At 47.9% G+C, this 17,757-nt stretch overlaps 1 protein-coding gene across 1 annotated transcript in view; it reads left to right on the top strand.

Moving 5' to 3' along the window:
* The window catches only part of BORA (BORA aurora kinase A activator), an 84,019-nt gene that overhangs the window by 19,863 nt on the left and 46,399 nt on the right, over positions 1–17,757 (top strand). The window contains exons 4-5 of the mRNA XM_069758141.1: positions 9,225–9,270; positions 9,386–9,467. Of these exons, the coding sequence (XP_069614242.1) occupies positions 9,225–9,270; positions 9,386–9,467 (128 nt within the window). The remainder of the gene's footprint in view (positions 1–9,224; positions 9,271–9,385; positions 9,468–17,757) is intronic.

The raw sequence follows: 17,757 nt of genomic DNA, 5'->3' as shown, positions 1-17,757 counted from the left end.
CGGTTTCGAGCACCCAGCTTTCCCGGGAGAGCAGGGGAAAGAGTAAAATCTATATCCCTGCTTCGGCCTAAACCGGGTCCATGTGCGGTAACTCCTCCCACTTTTTCAGGCATCCGCCCTGTGAATTAGTTTATGTGTGGTTTGCACAGGAGACCTGGTTCAGTGTTTGAGAGCATACGGGGACACAGGACTGGGGTAAGTGCTACTTCCCTCAGCCTGACAACAGTATTTGTTCTAGACCTAGTAGCTCATAAGGAGATACGGAGCATAACGGCTTTAGAGTCATCATGTCTAGAAACCCGAAGACTCACTCAGTTCTGTATACCTCATGCATTACCTGTTAGTCTGCTTTTCCGCATGCGCAAAGTAACCATCTCTGTGAGGCTTGTGATTCCGAGCGCGTGCAGGAGCCCCCGTCTGCTACCCTGCCTGTTACCCCGCCAGCTATCCTGCCGGGTGTGCCTATACCTGGGTCGGCAGTGTCTCCCCCTGAGTGGGTCATATCATTAACGCAGTCTATGGCGTCTCTAACAAAGGCGGTTGAGTCCCTTCAAGCCCCTGTCAGGGACATTCATCCGCCTGTTTTGGAAAGATCCTCCGATTTTCAGGATCCTCCGGCCTGCAGGGGCCGTACTCCCTCTTGGCAGACACAGGGGAAACGATCCCACACAGCGTCTCCCGGTCCGTCAGGTGCATCAGCATCTTTGAATCCTGTCTCTCGATCTCCCTCTCCTGCGGAATTGAGTGAGCACGGTTCCGACTATGACTCAGAGGGGTCTTTTGATTTAGAAGCTCCTGGTTATCAGGAATCTGACAGTCTCATTGAGGCTGTTAACCAGACTTTGGGAGTAGAGGATGTGGCCACCTTACCTTCTGGTCATAAGGTGTCCTTTAAGAAATTCAAGCAACCTCATAAGGTGTTTTCTACTCATCCTGAGTTTGAGGATTTAGTCCAACGTCACATGGAGCGACCGGATAAACGTTTCTTGGGCCAGAAGGCCCTAGGTGCAAGGTATCCATTCGCTCCAGAGCTTTGTAAAAAGTGGGCAGAATCCCCTTCAGTGGATCCTTCCGTGTCCCGTTTGGCCTCTAGTACGTTGCTGTCTCTTCCTAATGGGTCGTCTATTAAGGATCCGACTGATCGGCTCCTAGAGAGTCTAGCTCGGTCTCTGTTTGAGGCTTCAGGGTCAGCTCTCGCACCGTCTTTTGCGGCCACATGGGTTGCCAAAGCTATGATAGCTTGGTCAGAGTCTGTAACTAAGGCTCTTCAGGATAAGGGGTTTCCTGTAGAGGTGATGGAGATGTCAAATCAGATATCTTTAGCAGGAAATTATCTGATTAATGCATCCTTGGATGCGGCAAATTGTTCAGCATTGGCTGCGGCAAATGCTATTGCTATCAGAAGGGCCCTATGGCTAAGAAATTGGCGGGCGGACTCTACTTCAAAAAAGTCCCTTACATCCCTTACTTATCAAGGTGTCCGTCTTTTTGGCGAAAAATTGGATCAGCTTATATCTGATACCACGGGAGGTAAAAGCAATTTCCTTCCTCAACAAAAGGTTAAGCAACCTTTTCGTCGCCAATTTCAAGCAAGATTTAAATCCTTTCGTAACTCCCGGTGGTCTGCGGCACCAAGCGCAGGTCCCCCAAGTCGGCCTGTCCTAGACCGGGAGCACCAGGTCTCCTATAGGGCCAATCCATTGGCAAGAATGCGGTATCAACCGTCAAGATCTAGGGGATCTAGATATCCTCGATCTTCGGCTAAATGACTGGAGGCAGCCTCTCGTCGCTTCCAACAGAGTAGGCGGTCGCCTACTACTGTTCCATCAGTCCTGGCTGTCAGTTGTTCACGACAGATGGGTAAGAGACCTGGTGGTTTCAGGGTACAAAATAGAGTTTTCCGGTCTCCCTCCAGGCCGGTTTTTTCCGTCCAGTCTTCCCAGTTTAAAAACCCGAGCTTTATTCAGAGCAGTCGAGTCTCTTCAGTCCAAGGGGGTCATTGTCCCTGTTCCAAAGGAAGAAAGGTTCAAGGGGTTTTATTCAAATCTGTTTACGGTTCCCAAAAAGAATGGGACCGTGAGACCCATTCTGGACCTAAAGTGTCTAAAAAAAATTCATCAGCACTCGTCGCTTCCGTATGGAATCTCTCCGCTCGGTCATTGCGGCTATGGAAAGGGGAGAATTCCTGGCTTCCATAGATATTCAAGACTCCTATCTGCACGTTCCTATATTTCCTCCTCTTCAAAAATTTCTACGGTTTTCCATAGGCGAGCGACACTTCCAATTCACTGCATTACCTTTTGGGCTCGCCACTGCTCCCAGGGTGTTCACGAAGGTGATGGCAACAGTAGTGTCAATCCTGCACTCTCGAGGCATAGTCATTCTGCCTTACTTAGACGATCTCTTAGTCAAAGGACCAACTTTTCAGGCATGCAGGGACAACGTCAACATCTCTTTGGACACCCTAGCTCATCTAGGGTGGCTGGTCAATTTAAAGAAGTCATCTCTAGTACCATCTCGGAAGATCTCTTTTTTAGGGATGATCTTCGACACCTCTCGGGGGCTAACTATTTTACCCCAGGACAAGGTGCTTTGTCTCCGGCAGGAGGTAAAAATTCTTCGGCAGCCGAGTTTCCATTTAATCCGGTTCTGCATGAAGGTCTTGGGCAGGATGGTAGCAGCTATAGAAGCGGTTCCATTCACCCAATTCCATCTTCGTCCACTCCAACAGGCACTTCTGTCAGCCTGGGACAGGAGTCCTTTGTCTCTCAACCTCAGGTGTCGTCTGGCTCCTGGGGTCAGGCAATCCCTGATATGGTGGATGAGGAGTTCCTCCCTACTTCAGGGGAAAGCCTTTCCTCCAGTTCATTGGCTGGTAGTCACTATGGACGCCAGCCTTCTCGGTTGGGGAGCAGTGTTTCTCCAGCACACGGCTCAGGGTCGTTGGTCCCCAAGGGAATCAACCCTTCCAATCAATCTGTTGGAGATAAGGGCAATTTGGCTGGCTTTGCAGCACTTTCACCATCTTCTGGCGGGTCGCCCGGTGCGGATCCAATCGGACAATGCCACGGCCGTGGCCTACGTAAATCATCAGGGGGGCACTCACAGCAGATCAGCCATGCGCGAGGTAGGACAAGTCCTCCGCTGGGCCGAGAATAATCACTCTGTGATCTCGGCAGTTTACATCCCGGGCAAGGAGAACTGGGCAGCGGACTTTCTGAGCCGACAGGGTCTTGCGCCCGGGGAATGGTCTCTTCACCCCGATGTTTTTCGGCAGATATGTCTACGCTGGGGAATCCCGGACGTGGATCTAATGGCCACCGGGTCGAATACCAAAGTACCCAGGTTCGTTGCACGGTTTCGAGATCCAGGAGCAATTGCCGTAGACGCACTAGTCCTATCTTGGAACCAATTTCGTCTTCCATATCTGTTTCCCCCTCTGGCGCTGCTTCCAAAGGTCGTCAGGAAGATCAAGTTAGAGGGAGTTCCGACAATTCTAGTCGCCCCAGATTGGCCTCGGAGGTCATGGTACGCAGACCTAGTTCAGCTGATCGTCGGGGTTCCTTGGCAGCTACCAATGCAGCCAGATCTTCTGTCGCAGGGGCCGATATTCCACCAGAACTTAGAGGCCCTGCGTTTGACGGCTTGGCCGTTGAATCTTGGATTCTGACCCAGGCCGGTTTTTCTCAAAGTAGCCTCAACTATGGTTAATGCTCGAAAGACAGCTTCAGCACGCATTTACCACCACACCTGGAAAGTCTTTCTCTCATGGTGCAGGAAGAAGGGTCTTCCTCCTCTTCGGTTTTCCATTCCTAATGTCCTAGCTTTTCTCCAATCTGGTCTAGACTCAGGTCTCGCTCCAAGTACCCTTAGGAGGCAAATATCCGCCTTATCGGTTCTTTTCCAGCGCAGGATCGCTACCAATCTGCAAGTAAAAACTTTTTTGCAGGGAGTCTCTCATATAGTCCCTCCTTACAAAGCTCCGATAGAAGTTTGGGACCTTTAATTTGGTCTTGAGTGCTCTTCAGGGACCTCCATTTGAGCCCCTCCAAGATATTCCTTTAAGGTACCTTTCTTGGAAGGTTTTGTTTCTGGTAGCTATAACATCCATTAGGCGAGTATCGGAATTAGCGGCCTTGTCCTGTCATGCGCCGTTTCTACAATTTCATTTTTGCCAAAAGTAGTCTCCTCATTCCACATTAATGAGGACATTGTCTTGCCTTCTTTTTGTCCTGCGCCTACACACCGGGTGGAAAAAGCTCTCCATACTCTAGATTTGGTGAGAGCTCTGAGAAGATACGTTTCTCGGACCGCTTCCTTTCGAAAGACTGATGTTCTGTTCGTTCTTCCTGCGGGTCATAAAAAGGGACTCGCCACCTCTAGATCGACCTTAGCCAGATGGATAAGAACCACTATTCAGGAGGCCTACCGTATCAAGGGTGCAGCCATCCCGGCTGGGATCAGGGCACACTCTACTCGGGCGGTAGGGGCTTCCTGGGCGCTTCGGCACCAAGCTTCAGCAGAGCAGGTTTGCAAAGCGGCCACTTGGTCCAGCCTGCACACTTTCTCTAAACATTATAATATCCACACTCAGGCCTCTGCTGATGCAAGTTTGGGAAGGAAAATTCTTCAGGCTGCGGTATCACACCTATAGGCGGTAAGTGCCTAGGGGTTTTCTTCCAGTGAGTCTTCTTCCCACCCTGGGACTGCTTTGGGACATCCCACAGTCCTGTGTCCCCCAATGAGACGATGGAGAAACAGGGATTTTTGTGTTACTCACCGTAAAATCCTTTTCTCTGAGTCGTTCATTGGGGGACACAGCTCCCTCGCTATTCATTTTATTTGTCTATGGGGTTGTTCAGACTGTAGTATTATTCTAGACATGTTGTCTTTGCTCTAATGCTGTTTTGTTTTCTCTATCTCCTACTGCTTGTGCACCAAACTGGAGCTGTCAGGGCCAGTGGCAAGGTGTATACTATGGAGGAGGAGCTAACTTTTTTTTTTTTTTTTATACCTACTTAGTGTCAGCCTCCTGGCGGCAGTAGCATACACCCACAGTCCTGTGTCCCCCAATGAACGACTCTGAGAAAAGGATTTTACGGTGAGTAACACAAATATCCCTGTTTCACGATAAAAACTCATTAAAAACGCATACATTATGCATCCTATCATTTAGAATGAATTCTGCATGTTTTGTGCACATGATGCGTTTTTTTCCGCGAAAGAAACGCATCGAGGTAAAAAAAAGCAGCATGTTCATTAATTTTGCGGATTTTCTGCGTTTTTTTTCCCTCTAGTCTATGCATTTGGGAAAAAACGCATGAAAAACGCGAACAAAACGCATGTGGATTTCTGGCAGAAATGTCCGGTTTTTGTCAGGAAAATTTCTGCAAAAAATCCTGACGTGTGCATATACCCTTAGGCTGGCCACAATAAAAGACAACTCTAAGGCTGCGTTCACATTTGCGGTGCATCGGGCGCAACCGCGGCGAAGCATGCGCCCCTATATTTAACATGGGGACGCATGGACATGCGTTTTGTTGCGTTTTGTGACTCATGCGTTTTTTGGGCGCAAGCGTCAGGGCGCAGAGGACGCTGCTTGTTGCACTTTTTTTACGCTATAAAAATGAACGCATGCGTCACAAAACGCAGCGTTTTGCGTGCGTTGCATCGCCGACGCAGCACACAACAACGCAAATGTGAACGTAGCCTAAAATGTGCTGTTTTATCACATAGCAGAATGCCACAGATGTCGCAAGTATTGAGGGAGTGTGCATTTGCCTTTGGTGGAATGTCCACCAAAGCTATTGCCCGTAAATTGAATGTTCATTTTTCATAAGCCATGTTCAAAGGTGTTTCAGAGAATTTGGCAGTACATCCATCCAGACTCGCAACCACAGACAATGGGTAACCATACTAGCCCAGGACCTCAACATCCAGCATCTTCATCTCTAAGATTATCTAAGGGTACCGTCACACTATACGATTTACCTACGATCACGACCAGCGATATGACCTGGCCGTGATCGTAGGTAAATCGTAGTGTGGTCGCTGGGGAGCTGTCACACAGACAGCTCTCCAGCGACCAACGATGCCGAGGTCCCTGGGTAACCAGGGTAAACATCGGGTAACTAAGCGCAGGACCGCGCTTAGTAACCCGATATTTACCCTGGTTACAAGCGTAAAACTAAAAAAAAACAAACAGCACATACTTACATTCTGGTGTCCGTCAGGTCCCTTGCCGTCTCTGCTTCCCGCACTCACTGACTGCCGGCCTGAAAGTGAAAGTGAAAGCACAGCCGCTGTGCTCTGCTTTCACTTTACGGCCGGCAGTCACAGTGCGGGAAGCAGACGGCAAGGGACCTGACGGACACCAGAATGTAAGTATGTGCTGTTTGTTTTTTTTTAGTTTTACGCTTGTAACCAGGGTAAACATCGGGTAACTAAGCGCGGTCCTGCGCTTAGTTACCCGATGTTTACCCTGGTTACAAGCGAACGCATCGCTTGATCGCATCGCTAGATCGGTGTCACACACACCGATCTAGCGATGACAGCGGGAGATCCAGCGATGAAAGAAAGTTCTAAACGATCTGCTACGACGTACGATTCTCAGCAGGATCCCTGATCGCTGCTGTGTGTCAGACACAGCGATATCATAACGATATCGCTGGAACGTCACGAATCGTACCGTCGTAGCGATCGAAATGGTATAGTGTGACGGTACCCTAAGACCATCCACCCAGAGAGCCGCTCCAGCAATTAGTTTGCATAACCAAATATTTTCTGCACAAACTCAGACACAGTCTCAGGGAAGCTTCATCTGCTGGTTTGTCATCCTCATCGGGGTCTCTACCTGACTGCAGTTCGTCATTGAAACTAACCTGAGTGTGCAAATGCTCACATTCTATGACGTCTGGCACGTTGGAGAGGTGTTCTCTTCACGGATGAATGGCTGTACAGGGCAGATGGCAGACTGCGTGTATGGCGTTGTGTGGATGAACAGTTGGCTGATTTCAATGTTGTGAATTGAGTGACCCATGGTGGTGGTGGGGTTATGGTATGGGCAGGCGTTTATTATGGACAATGAACACAGATGCGTTTTATTGATGCCATTTTGAATACACAGAGATACAGTGAGTAGAACCTGAGGCCCATTGTTGTGCCATTCATCCAAGATCATAATCTCATGTTGCAGCATGATAATGCACAGCATCATGTTGCAAGGATTTGTCATGATGTCTCAGGGGCAACCTAATTAGAAGAGACACCCAAGATGCCTGCAGTTTCTAAGAAGTTTGCAGTGTCCTGGGTCCAGCTGCCGCAGCTACCAGACATGGCCTCGGGTCCAGTGAATTCTATTACTCCACTCTAGTCATTACCACAAAACTGTATAGTGGCCGTCCGACCTTCCCCACAGGCTCTCCTTACTAATGGCTTGTATAGTGCCAACATGTGCTGCACTGCAGCCAAGTTGTATTTTTTTTTTTACATCAATCCAATTAAGTTACAGCTGAATTGACCTGCCAAAAAACTGTGCCATCCATATAGTCCTGTCCACAATCCCATAACACTGGCTGTAAGGCTGACTGAAAAGAAAAATACCTGTATTTTTCGCATTATAAGACGCACCCCCAAATTTTGAGGAGAAAAATAGGAATTTTTTTTTTTAATAAAATGGTGGTGCTTCTTATAATCCATGTGTCTTATTGCTTACCGGGGGTGGTGGCTGCGGTGAAGCGGGGTCGCTGCTGGAGGCGACAGGAGTGGGGTGATGCTGCAGGCTGGGATGAGAGGATGTTCCAATGTCCGGTGGTGCTACTGGGGTGTCCAGTGAGATCTTGGTGACGAGATTTCCATCTGCACATGTGCCGCAGTCATAGATCCAAAAAAAGTCAACACCTTTATTAAATATATATAAAAAATTGTATACAGACAAAACGGATATATGGGGCTAAAAGATGGCATGAGATGACGCCCCTTGAGGAAGGTACTATTACCGAAACGCGCGTCGGTGTGGGCTGGTGACTCCTGGATACTGTTCCATCACAAGGTATTATGTGATTTTGATTATGGCAAACTAATGACTTGTTTTGTACTCTTGCCACATGGCAATACATATCTGTTTACTGAGTGTTTAAACATTTGTACATCTTGTATCCAGGGGGACACCCCCTACCTTGGGCAACCATTGATGCTGGCTATATCTCATGCCATCTTTTAGCACCATATATCCCGGTTTGGCTGTATACAATTTTTTATATATATTTAATAAAGGTGTTGAGGTTTTTTTTTTTGGATCTATGACTGCTTGGGTTCTTCTTAGTTTAGTAATTGAGCCAGCAGAGTGTTGGCAACTTCTATGAACTATGTGACTCTGCGATCTGTGACCACACTAACCATACGTGGTCGTCCACTTTGCTTCCTTGCCTTGGTTCCTAAACTCTTCCACTTTTCAATACTACCACTCGCAGTTGATTGTGGAATATTTCCTAGGAATGACATGTCTGTAACCTACGTGTTACAGTGGTGGCATCCGATTAGTCCGCTCAGTGAGCTCTATATGACCAGTGTTAGCAGAGGCCGTCTGCCTGGCGAGGGGCTGGATTTTATACTCCTGTGGCAATGGGACTGAAAGAATAATGTGAATGCACCAATTGTTGTGTCCTGACGCGTCTGTCCATATAGCGTGCATTTTGTGCTGTGAATGGGCATCTCGCTGCCTGTGTCCCGATCCCTACACACTGAGGTCTGCAGTGGCCACATTTACAGGGGCAGGAATTCCAGATATAGGCCACGTTTCTGATCCATGTGCTCCCTTGTGAAAAGCCATTACACAGACTAATGTAAAGTAATGGGGCAGCGGAGATGAGCTGCGTTGTCTAGTTTCTAGATTTGTGTTTTCTTTTTAATGGTTGATGTGTAAAACAATGTCAAAAGCAGACATGGATGAATTTTTTTTTTTTTGTCTGGACTAAGTGTATTATTTTTCATAAGCTTGTTTGGACCTGACCTTGGTGACAGTCTGACATGCTAGAAGGGCACAGGGTCAGGGATTGGTAGCCTTATAGAAACATAGTACAATCTCTTCATAAAGGCAGGAGAAAATATTTGTCCGATTTTTAAATCTTGTATCCTGCTGTGATTCGCCTTCATTGTGCAGAATTTGATAAGCCTGCGGTACACATACGATTCTGACTTCATGGCCCCTTTTATTTCTTATTTAGGTTGGATAAAGAGATAGAAGATAGAAGACAAAAGGCCATAGAAGAGGTAAGTAATGTACATTCAGATGCCCAATATCCAGTGAACTGCATACATTACATGGGAGCGGGATTGTTACACCGGTGATATTGATGCTACTGACCATTTTCTTCTATGGATTTAGTTTTTTACAAAAAGGACAATTGTTCCATCACCGTGGACACAACATGAAGGGAAGCAAGCTGCTCAATTTCATTCAACCAAATGTAAGTTTCTTATAAGTGATGTGAACTATGGTGCTCTGCTGTACAAGCCGGGGGATGTGCACGAAGGACATTTCTTGGATGTTATTGGGAGACACATGAAACCATGGGAAGTCCTCTCCTCCCCAATACTCAGCTATTAAGTTTAGTGTCATGTGGGAGGCAGGCAAAAACAAGTCTGAAATGCAGGCCTGTGTCCATTTAACCCCTTCCCGACCTTTGACGCCACGTAGGCGTCATGAAAGTCGGTGCCATTCCGACCCATGACGCCTATGCGGCGTCATGGAAAGATCGCGTCCCTGCAGATCGGGTGAAAGGGTTAACTCCCATTTCACCCGATCTGCAGGGACAGGGGGAGTGGTAGTTTAGCCCAGGGGGGGTGGCTTCACCCCCTCGTGGCTACGATCGCTCTGATTGGCTGTTGAAAGTGAAACTGCCAATCAGAGCGATTTGTAATATTTCACCCATTATAACGGGTGAAATATTACAATCCAGCCATGGCCGATGCTGAAATATCATCGGCCATGGCTGGAAATACTAATGTGCCCCCACCCCACCCCTCCGATCGCCCCCCCAGCCCTCCGATCTGGCCGGTACACTGCTCCGGCTCCCCTCCGTCCAGTGCTCCGCTCCCCCCCGTGCTCTTGTCCGCTCCCCCCGTGCTCCAATCACCCCCCCTGCACTCCGATCCACCCCCCCCGGTGCTCCGTTCCACCCCCCCGTGCTCCATTCCAGCCCCCCCGTGCTCCGTTCCACCCCTCCCGCACTCCGATTTCCCCCCCCCCCCCCCGTGCTCCGATCCCCCCCCCCCCCCGTGGTCCCCTCCCACCCCATCATACTTACCGATCCAGCCGGGGTCCCGTCCGTCTTCTCCCTGGGCGCCGCCATCTTCCAAAATGGCGGGCGCATGCGCAGTGCGCCCGCCGAATCTGCCGGCCGGCAGATTCGTTCCAAAGTGCATTTTGATCACTGAGATAGATTATATCTCAGTGATCAAAATAAAAAAAATAAATGACCCCCCCCCCTTTGTCACCCCCATAGGTAGGGACAATAAAAAAATAAAGAAATTTTTTTTTTTTTCCACTAATGTTAGAATAGGGTTAGGGGTAGGGTTAGGGCTAGGGGTAGGGGTAGGGTTAGGGCTAGGGTTAGGGTTTCGGTATGTGCACACGTATTCTGGTCCTCTGCGGATTTTTCCGCTGCGGATTTGATAAATCCGCAGTGCTAAACCGCTGCGGATTTACCGCGGTTTTTCTGCGCATTTCACTGCGGTTTTACAACTGCGATTTTCTATTTGAGCAGTTGTAAAACCGCTGCGGAATCCGCACAAAGAAGTGACATACTGCGGAATGTAAACCGCTGCGTTTCCGTGCAGTTTTTCCGCAGCATGGGCACAGCGATTTTTGTTTCCCGTAGGTTTACATTGAACTGTAAACTCATGGGAAACTGCTGCGGATCCGCAGCGTTTTCCGCAGCGTGTGCACATACCTTTAGAATTAGGCTACGTGCACACGGTGCGGATTTGGCTGCGGATCCGCAGCAGTGTTCCATCAGGTTTACAGTACCATGTAAACATATGGAAACCAAATCCGCTGTGCCCATGGTGCAGAAAATACCACGCGGAAACGCTGCGTTGTATTTTCCGCAGCATGTCAATTCTTTGTGCGGATTCCGCAGCGTTTTACACCTGTTCCTCAATAGGAATCCGCAGGTGAAATCCGCACAAAAAACACTGGAAATCCGCGGAAAATCCGCAGGTAAAACGCAGTGCCTTTTACCCGCGGATTTTTCAAAAATGGTGCGAAAATATCTCACACGAATCCGCAACGTGGGCACATAGGGTTAGGGTTAGGGTTGGAATTAGGGTTGTGGTTATGGTTAGGGGTGTGTTGGGGTTAGGGTTGTGGTTAGGGGTGTGTTGCGGTTAGGGTTGTGTTTAGGGTTATGGCTACAGTTGGGATTAGGGTTAGGGGTGTGTTGGGGTTAGTGTTGGAGGTAGAATTGAGGGGTTACCACTGTTTAGGCACATCAGGGGTCTCCAAACGCAACATGGCGCCACCATTGATTCCAGCCAATCTCGTATTCAAAAAGTCAAATGGTGCTCCCTCACTTCCGAGCCCTGACGTGTGCCCAAACAGTGGTTTACCCCCACATATGGGGTACCAGCATACTCAGGACAAACTGCGCAACAATTACTGGGGTCCAATTTCTCCTGTTACCCTTGTGAATCAAAAAAAATGCTTGCTAAAACATAATTTTTGAGGAAAGAAAACGTATTTATTATTTTCACGGCTCTGCATTATAAACTTCTATGAAGCACTTGGGGGTTCAAAGTGCTCACCACACATCTAGATAAGTTCCTTTCGGGGTCTAGTTTCCAAAATGCGGTCACTTGTGGGGGGTTTCTACTGTTAAGCCACATCAGGGGCTCTGCAAACGCAACGTGACGCCCACAGAGCATTCCATCAAAGTCTGCATTTCAAAACGTCACTACTTCACTTCCGAGCCTCGGCATGTGCCCAAACAGTGGTTTACCCCCACATATGGGGTATCAGCGTACTCAGGAGAAACTGGACAACAACTTTTGGGGTCCAGTTTCTTCTGTAACCCTTGGGAAAATAAAAAATTCTGGGCTAAATAATTATTTTTGAGGAAAGAAAACGTATTTATTATTTTCACGGCTCTGCATTATAAACTTCTATGAAGCACTTGGGGGTTCAAAGTGCTCACCACACATCTAGATAAGTTCCTTTGGGGGTCTAGTTTCCAAAATGGGGTCACTTGTGGGGGGTTTCTACTGTTAAGCCACATCAGGGGCTCTGCAAACGCAACGTGACGCCCACAGAGCATTCCATCAAAGTCTGCATTTCAAAACGTCACTACTTCCCTTCCGAGCCCCGGCATGTGCCCAAACAGTGATTTACCCCCACATATGGGGTATCAGCGTACTCAGGAGAAACTGGACAACAACTTTTGGGGTCAAATTTCTCCTGTTACCCTTGGGAAAATAAAAAATTGCAGGCTAAAAGATCATTTTTGAGAAAATAATTTTTTTTTTTTTTCATGGCTCTGCGTTATAAACTTCTGTGAAGCACTTGGGGGTTCAAAGTCCTCACCACACATCTAGATTAGTTCCTTTGGGGGTCTAGTTTCCAAAATGGTGTCATTTCTGGGGGATCTCCAATGTTTAGGCACACAGGGGCTCTCCAAACGTGACATGGTGTCCGCTAATGATTGGAGCTAATTTTCCATTTAAAAAGCCAAATGGCGTGCCATCCCTTCCGAGCCCTGCCGTGCGCCCAAACAGTGGTTTACCCCCACATATTGGGTATCTGCGTACTCAGGACAAACTGGACAACAATATTTGGGGTCCAATTTCTCCTATTATCCTTGGCAAAATAGGAAATTCCAGGCTAAAAAATCATTTTTGAGGAAAGAAAAATTATTTTTTATTTTCATGGCTCTGCGTTATAAACTTCTGTGAAGCACCTGGGGGTTTAAAGTGCTCAATATGCATCTAGATAAGTTCCTTGGGGGGTCTAGTTTCCAAAATGGGGTCACTTGTGGGGGAGCTCCAATGTTTAGGCACACAGGGGCTCTCCAAACGCGACATGGTGTCCGCTAACAATTGGAGCTAATTTTCCATTCAAAAAGTCAAATGGCGCTCCTTCCCTTCCGAGCCTTACCATGTGCCCAAACAGTGGTTTACCCCCACATGTGAGGTATTGGTGTACTCAGGAGAAATTGCCCAACACATTTTAGGATCCATTTTATCCTGTTGCCCATGTGAAAATGAAAAAATTGAGGCTAAAAGAATTTTTTTGTGAAAAAAAAGTACTTTTTCATTTTTACGGATTAATTTGTGAAGCACCTGGGGGTTCAAAGTGCTCACTATGCATCTAGATAAGTTCCTTGGGGCGTCTAGTTTCCAAAATGGGGTCACTTGTGGGGGAGCTCCAATTTTTAGGCACACGGGGGCTCTCCAAACGTGACATGGTGTCCGCTAAAGAGTGGAGCCAATTTTTGATTCAAAAAGTCAAATGGCGCTCCTTCCCTTCCAAGCCCTGCCGTGCGCCCAAACAGTGGTTTACCCCCACATATGAGGTATCAGCGTACTCAGGACAAATTGGACAACAACTTTCGTGGTTCAGTTTCTCCTTTTACCATTGGGAAAATAAAAAAATTGTTGCTAAAAGATAATTTTTGTGACTAAAAAGTTAAATGTTCATTTTTTCCTTCCATGTTGCTTCTGCTGCTGTGAAGCACCTGAAGGGTTAATAAACTTCTTGAATGTGGTTTTGAGTACCTTGAGGGGTGCAGTTTTTAGAATGGTGTCACTTTTGGGTATTTTCAGCCATATAGACCCCTCAAACTGACTTCAAATGTGAGGTGGTCCCTAAAAAAAAATGGTTTTGTAAATTTCGTTGTAAAAATGACAAATCGCTGGTCAAATTTTAACCCTTATAACTTCCTAACAAAAAAAAATTTTGTTTCCAAAATTGTGCTGATGTAAAGTAAACATGTGGGAAATGTTATTTATTAACTATTTTGTGTCACATATCTCTCTGGTTTAACAGAATAAAAATTCAAAATGTGAAAATTGCGAAATTTTCAAAATTTTCGCCAAATTTCCGTTTTTATCACAAATAAACGCAGAATTTATTGACCTAAATTTACCACTAACATGAAGCCCAATATGTCACGAAAAAACAATCTCAGAACCGCTAGGATCCGTTGAAGCGTTCCTGAGTTATTACCTCATAAAGGGACACTGGTCAGAATTGCAAAAAACGGCAAGGTCTTTAAGGTCAAAATAGGCTGGGTCATGAAGGGGTTAAAAAAAATATATATATATATTTATTTTTTTTCCCCGGCAGAAACTAACTTCTTTATTTTCTCAACTTTTAACTCTTAGGCTGTGTGCACACGTTGCGTTTTTTTTTGTGTTTTTCCCAATTAAAAACGCTATAAATCGCAATAAAAACGCATACAATAAGCATCTCATCATTTAGAATGAATTCTGCATGTTTTGTGCACATGATGCGTTTTTTTCCGCGAAAAAAAAACGCATCGCGGTAAAAACCGCAGCATGTTCATTAATTTTGCATTTTTTTTTGCGGATTTCCCACTACAAAATACACTTTTAAACTCCTTTTAAATGAAAAACAAATCTGTTTGGACAAATATTGTCAGTCACCTACTTCAAGTAATTTTATGTACCGTATATACTCGAGTATAAGCCGACCCAACTATAAGCAGATACCCCTAATTTTGCCACAAAAAACTGGGAAAACTTAATGACTCGAGTATAAGCCTAGGGTGGAAAATGCAGCAGCTACCAGTAAATGTCAAAAATAAATATAGATACCAATAAAAGTAAAATTAATTGAGACATCAGTAGGTCAAGTGTTTTTGAATATCAATATTGAATCAGGAGCCCCATTAGGAAATGTGCTCCACTATTGTTAATGCCATCCAGTGCACATCTTGCCACATGTATGCAGTCCTTGAGCAGCCGATCGAGGGTGCATACTGCTGTGCGAGATGTGAGCACATTGTGCATTTGGAAGCCCAGATTCTGAATCTAAATGTGCAGCTGGCAACACTGAGATCCATAGACAATATGGAGAGGAGTCTTCTGCTCACGGAGCAGACGCTCAATGGGACAGATGAGGGGGGGATGGTGGGATGGAGCTGCAGGACAATGAAGTAGCTAGCTGGGTGACAGTTAGGAAGCGGGGTAGAGGGAAGAGTGCCAGGGAGGCTAGTCCTGATCTGGAACACCCCAATAAGTTTGCTAAGTTGGCAGATGAGGGGGGTGCCAGTACAGGGGTAGCACTGCTGCAGCCAGGCATATCCTCTGAAAGCCGGAGGAGTGACTGCTCCAATAAGGAGGGAAATAGGAGAGCAGGGCAGGCCAGACAGGTGCTGGTAGTAGGGGACTCAATTATTAGGGGAACAGATAAGGCAATCTGTCACAAAGACAGGGATCGTCGAACGGTGTGCTGCCTATCTGGCGATCGAGTCCGACACATCGCTGATCGGGTGGACAGATTACTGGGAGGGGCTGGTGAGGACCCAGCGGTCATGGTGCACATTGGCACAAATGACAAAGTTAGAGGTAGGTGGAAGGTCCTTAAAGATGATTTCAGGGAATTAGGCTGCAAGCTGAAAGCAAGGACCTCCAACGTGGTATTTTCCGAAATGCTGCCTGTACCACGTGCCACGCCAGAGAGAATTGGTGTAGGAAGGAGGGGTTTGGGTTCCTGCAGAACTGGGCCGACTTCTCAGTTGGCTACAGGCTCTACGCTGGGGACGGGCTGCACCTCAATGGGGAAGGTGCAGCTGTGCTGGGGGAGAAAATGGCTAGAAGGTTGGAGGAGTGTTTAAACTAGGGATTGGGGGGGAGGGTATTCATTTTATAGGAGGGGAAGATAGTGCGAATAGAGACCTGGGCACAAATAAGGAAGTTGGCGGTGGCATGGGGGGTGGGGTTAGAACAGTTAATAATTTAAGAAAAAATAGAGGTGCAGAAAGATGCATAAAATGTTTGTATACTAATGCCAGAAGCCTCGCCAACAAAATGGACGAATTAGAACTAATGTTGTTGGAGCATAATTATGACATGGTAGGGATATCTGAGACATGGCTGGATGAGAGACATGACTGGGCTGTTAACTTGCAGGGCTATAGCCTGTTCAGAAATGACCGTACAGATAAGCGAGGGGGTGGGGTGTGTCTATATGTAAAATCGTCCTTAACCCCTTTCTGACATCAGACGTACTATCCCGTCGAGGTGGGGTGGGCCCCCATGACCAGGGACGGGATAGTACGTCATGCACTTTAATGCGACACTGCGACTTAAGTCGCGGTTGCACTTTAATGCGACACTGCGACTTAAGTCGCGGTGATCGCATTAAAATTCCGATGCCATCTTACCTCAGGGAAGATGGCCTCGGCATCCTGGGGTATGGCGTCCCCTCCCCCGCCTCCCGATCGCTGTGATTGGCTGTTCAATTCTGAACAGCCAATCACAGCCTTTCTCATTGTTTCAGCCAATCAGCTTGGCTGAAACAGTGAGTTCCCAGGCTAGGATCGAGTACCGATGTACTCGATCCTGGGGCCGGTGCCTGGCAACCCAGGCACCGGCCAAAACCCCCCGGATTGGCGCGATCGACGATCACATCGATCGCGCCAATCGCAGGGCATAGCGGCGGTGTTACCGCGCTGTGCCCTGCCTGATCCGGAGCCTTCCTCAGCTGCCCTGCGGCTCCGGATCCTGCAGCTGTGATTGGCGCGATCGATGTGATCGTCGATCGCGCCAATCAGGAACAGACCCGCCGGATCGGCGCGATTGACGATCACATCGATCGCGCCGATCGCAGGGCACAGCGGCGGTGTTACCGCGCTGTGCCCTGCTTTTGAAATCCATGTGCCTGCCTCATCTTCCTGCCACCTCCCCCACCACCTCCTGCAGCTCTGCCAATCAGGGCACAGCAGCGGTGTGCCCGCGCTGTGCCCTGATGGTGACCTGCCGGTCACGTGCTGGTGACCTGCCGGTGACCTGCCTATGATCGGAGCTGTGAGCTCCGATCATAGGCTGGTGCCTAGCGACACCGGCGTCACCAGGGCCACCTCTGATTGGTGGGATCGATGTGATCATTCGATCCCACCAATGACAGGTCACAGCAGCGGTGTGACCGCTCTGTGACCTGTCTCACCTGTCCCTGACCTGTCTGACTGCTCTTCAGGAATCCTCACACTTGGTGAGGATTCCTGAAGAGCGGTCACGCTGACAGATCCCCTCCTGTGTTGAGACTTGTGGTGCCACAGTAGCCTGTGACACCACAATTCTTGCTAAAGAAAGAAGACAGAAGAAAGAAGAGAGACTACAACCGTAAGTGTTCATCCCCGATCCAGGCCCGATCTTACTTCATCCCCCCCTTACCCTTCCCCCCCCCTTCCCCCTCCACCCCCACTTTGCGCCGCGTCCGTCCGTGCCCAAATTTAGCAGCCGCCAAGCGTTGATTGGTGACGCAGTTCACCGATCAACACTCGTGCTCGCTTTTCTTTTTCACCACCCTTAGCGCCGCCGAGCGTTGATTGGTGACGCAGTTCACCGATCAACACTCGTGCTCGCTTTTCTTTCCCACATCCCCGTCCACGCACCCCGCCGCTGCGTCTGAATCCGTGCCTTTCATTTTTATTTTTTTTTCCACATCCCCGTCCACGCACCCCGCCGCTGCGTCTGAACCCATGCCTTTCATTTTTTTTTTTTCCACATCCCCGTCCA

The sequence above is a fragment of the Ranitomeya imitator genome, chromosome 3 (assembly GCF_032444005.1).
Source record: "Ranitomeya imitator isolate aRanImi1 chromosome 3, aRanImi1.pri, whole genome shotgun sequence".
Taxonomy (NCBI): Eukaryota; Metazoa; Chordata; class Amphibia; order Anura; family Dendrobatidae; genus Ranitomeya; species Ranitomeya imitator.
This window is presented reverse-complemented; position numbering and strand designations above follow the sequence as displayed.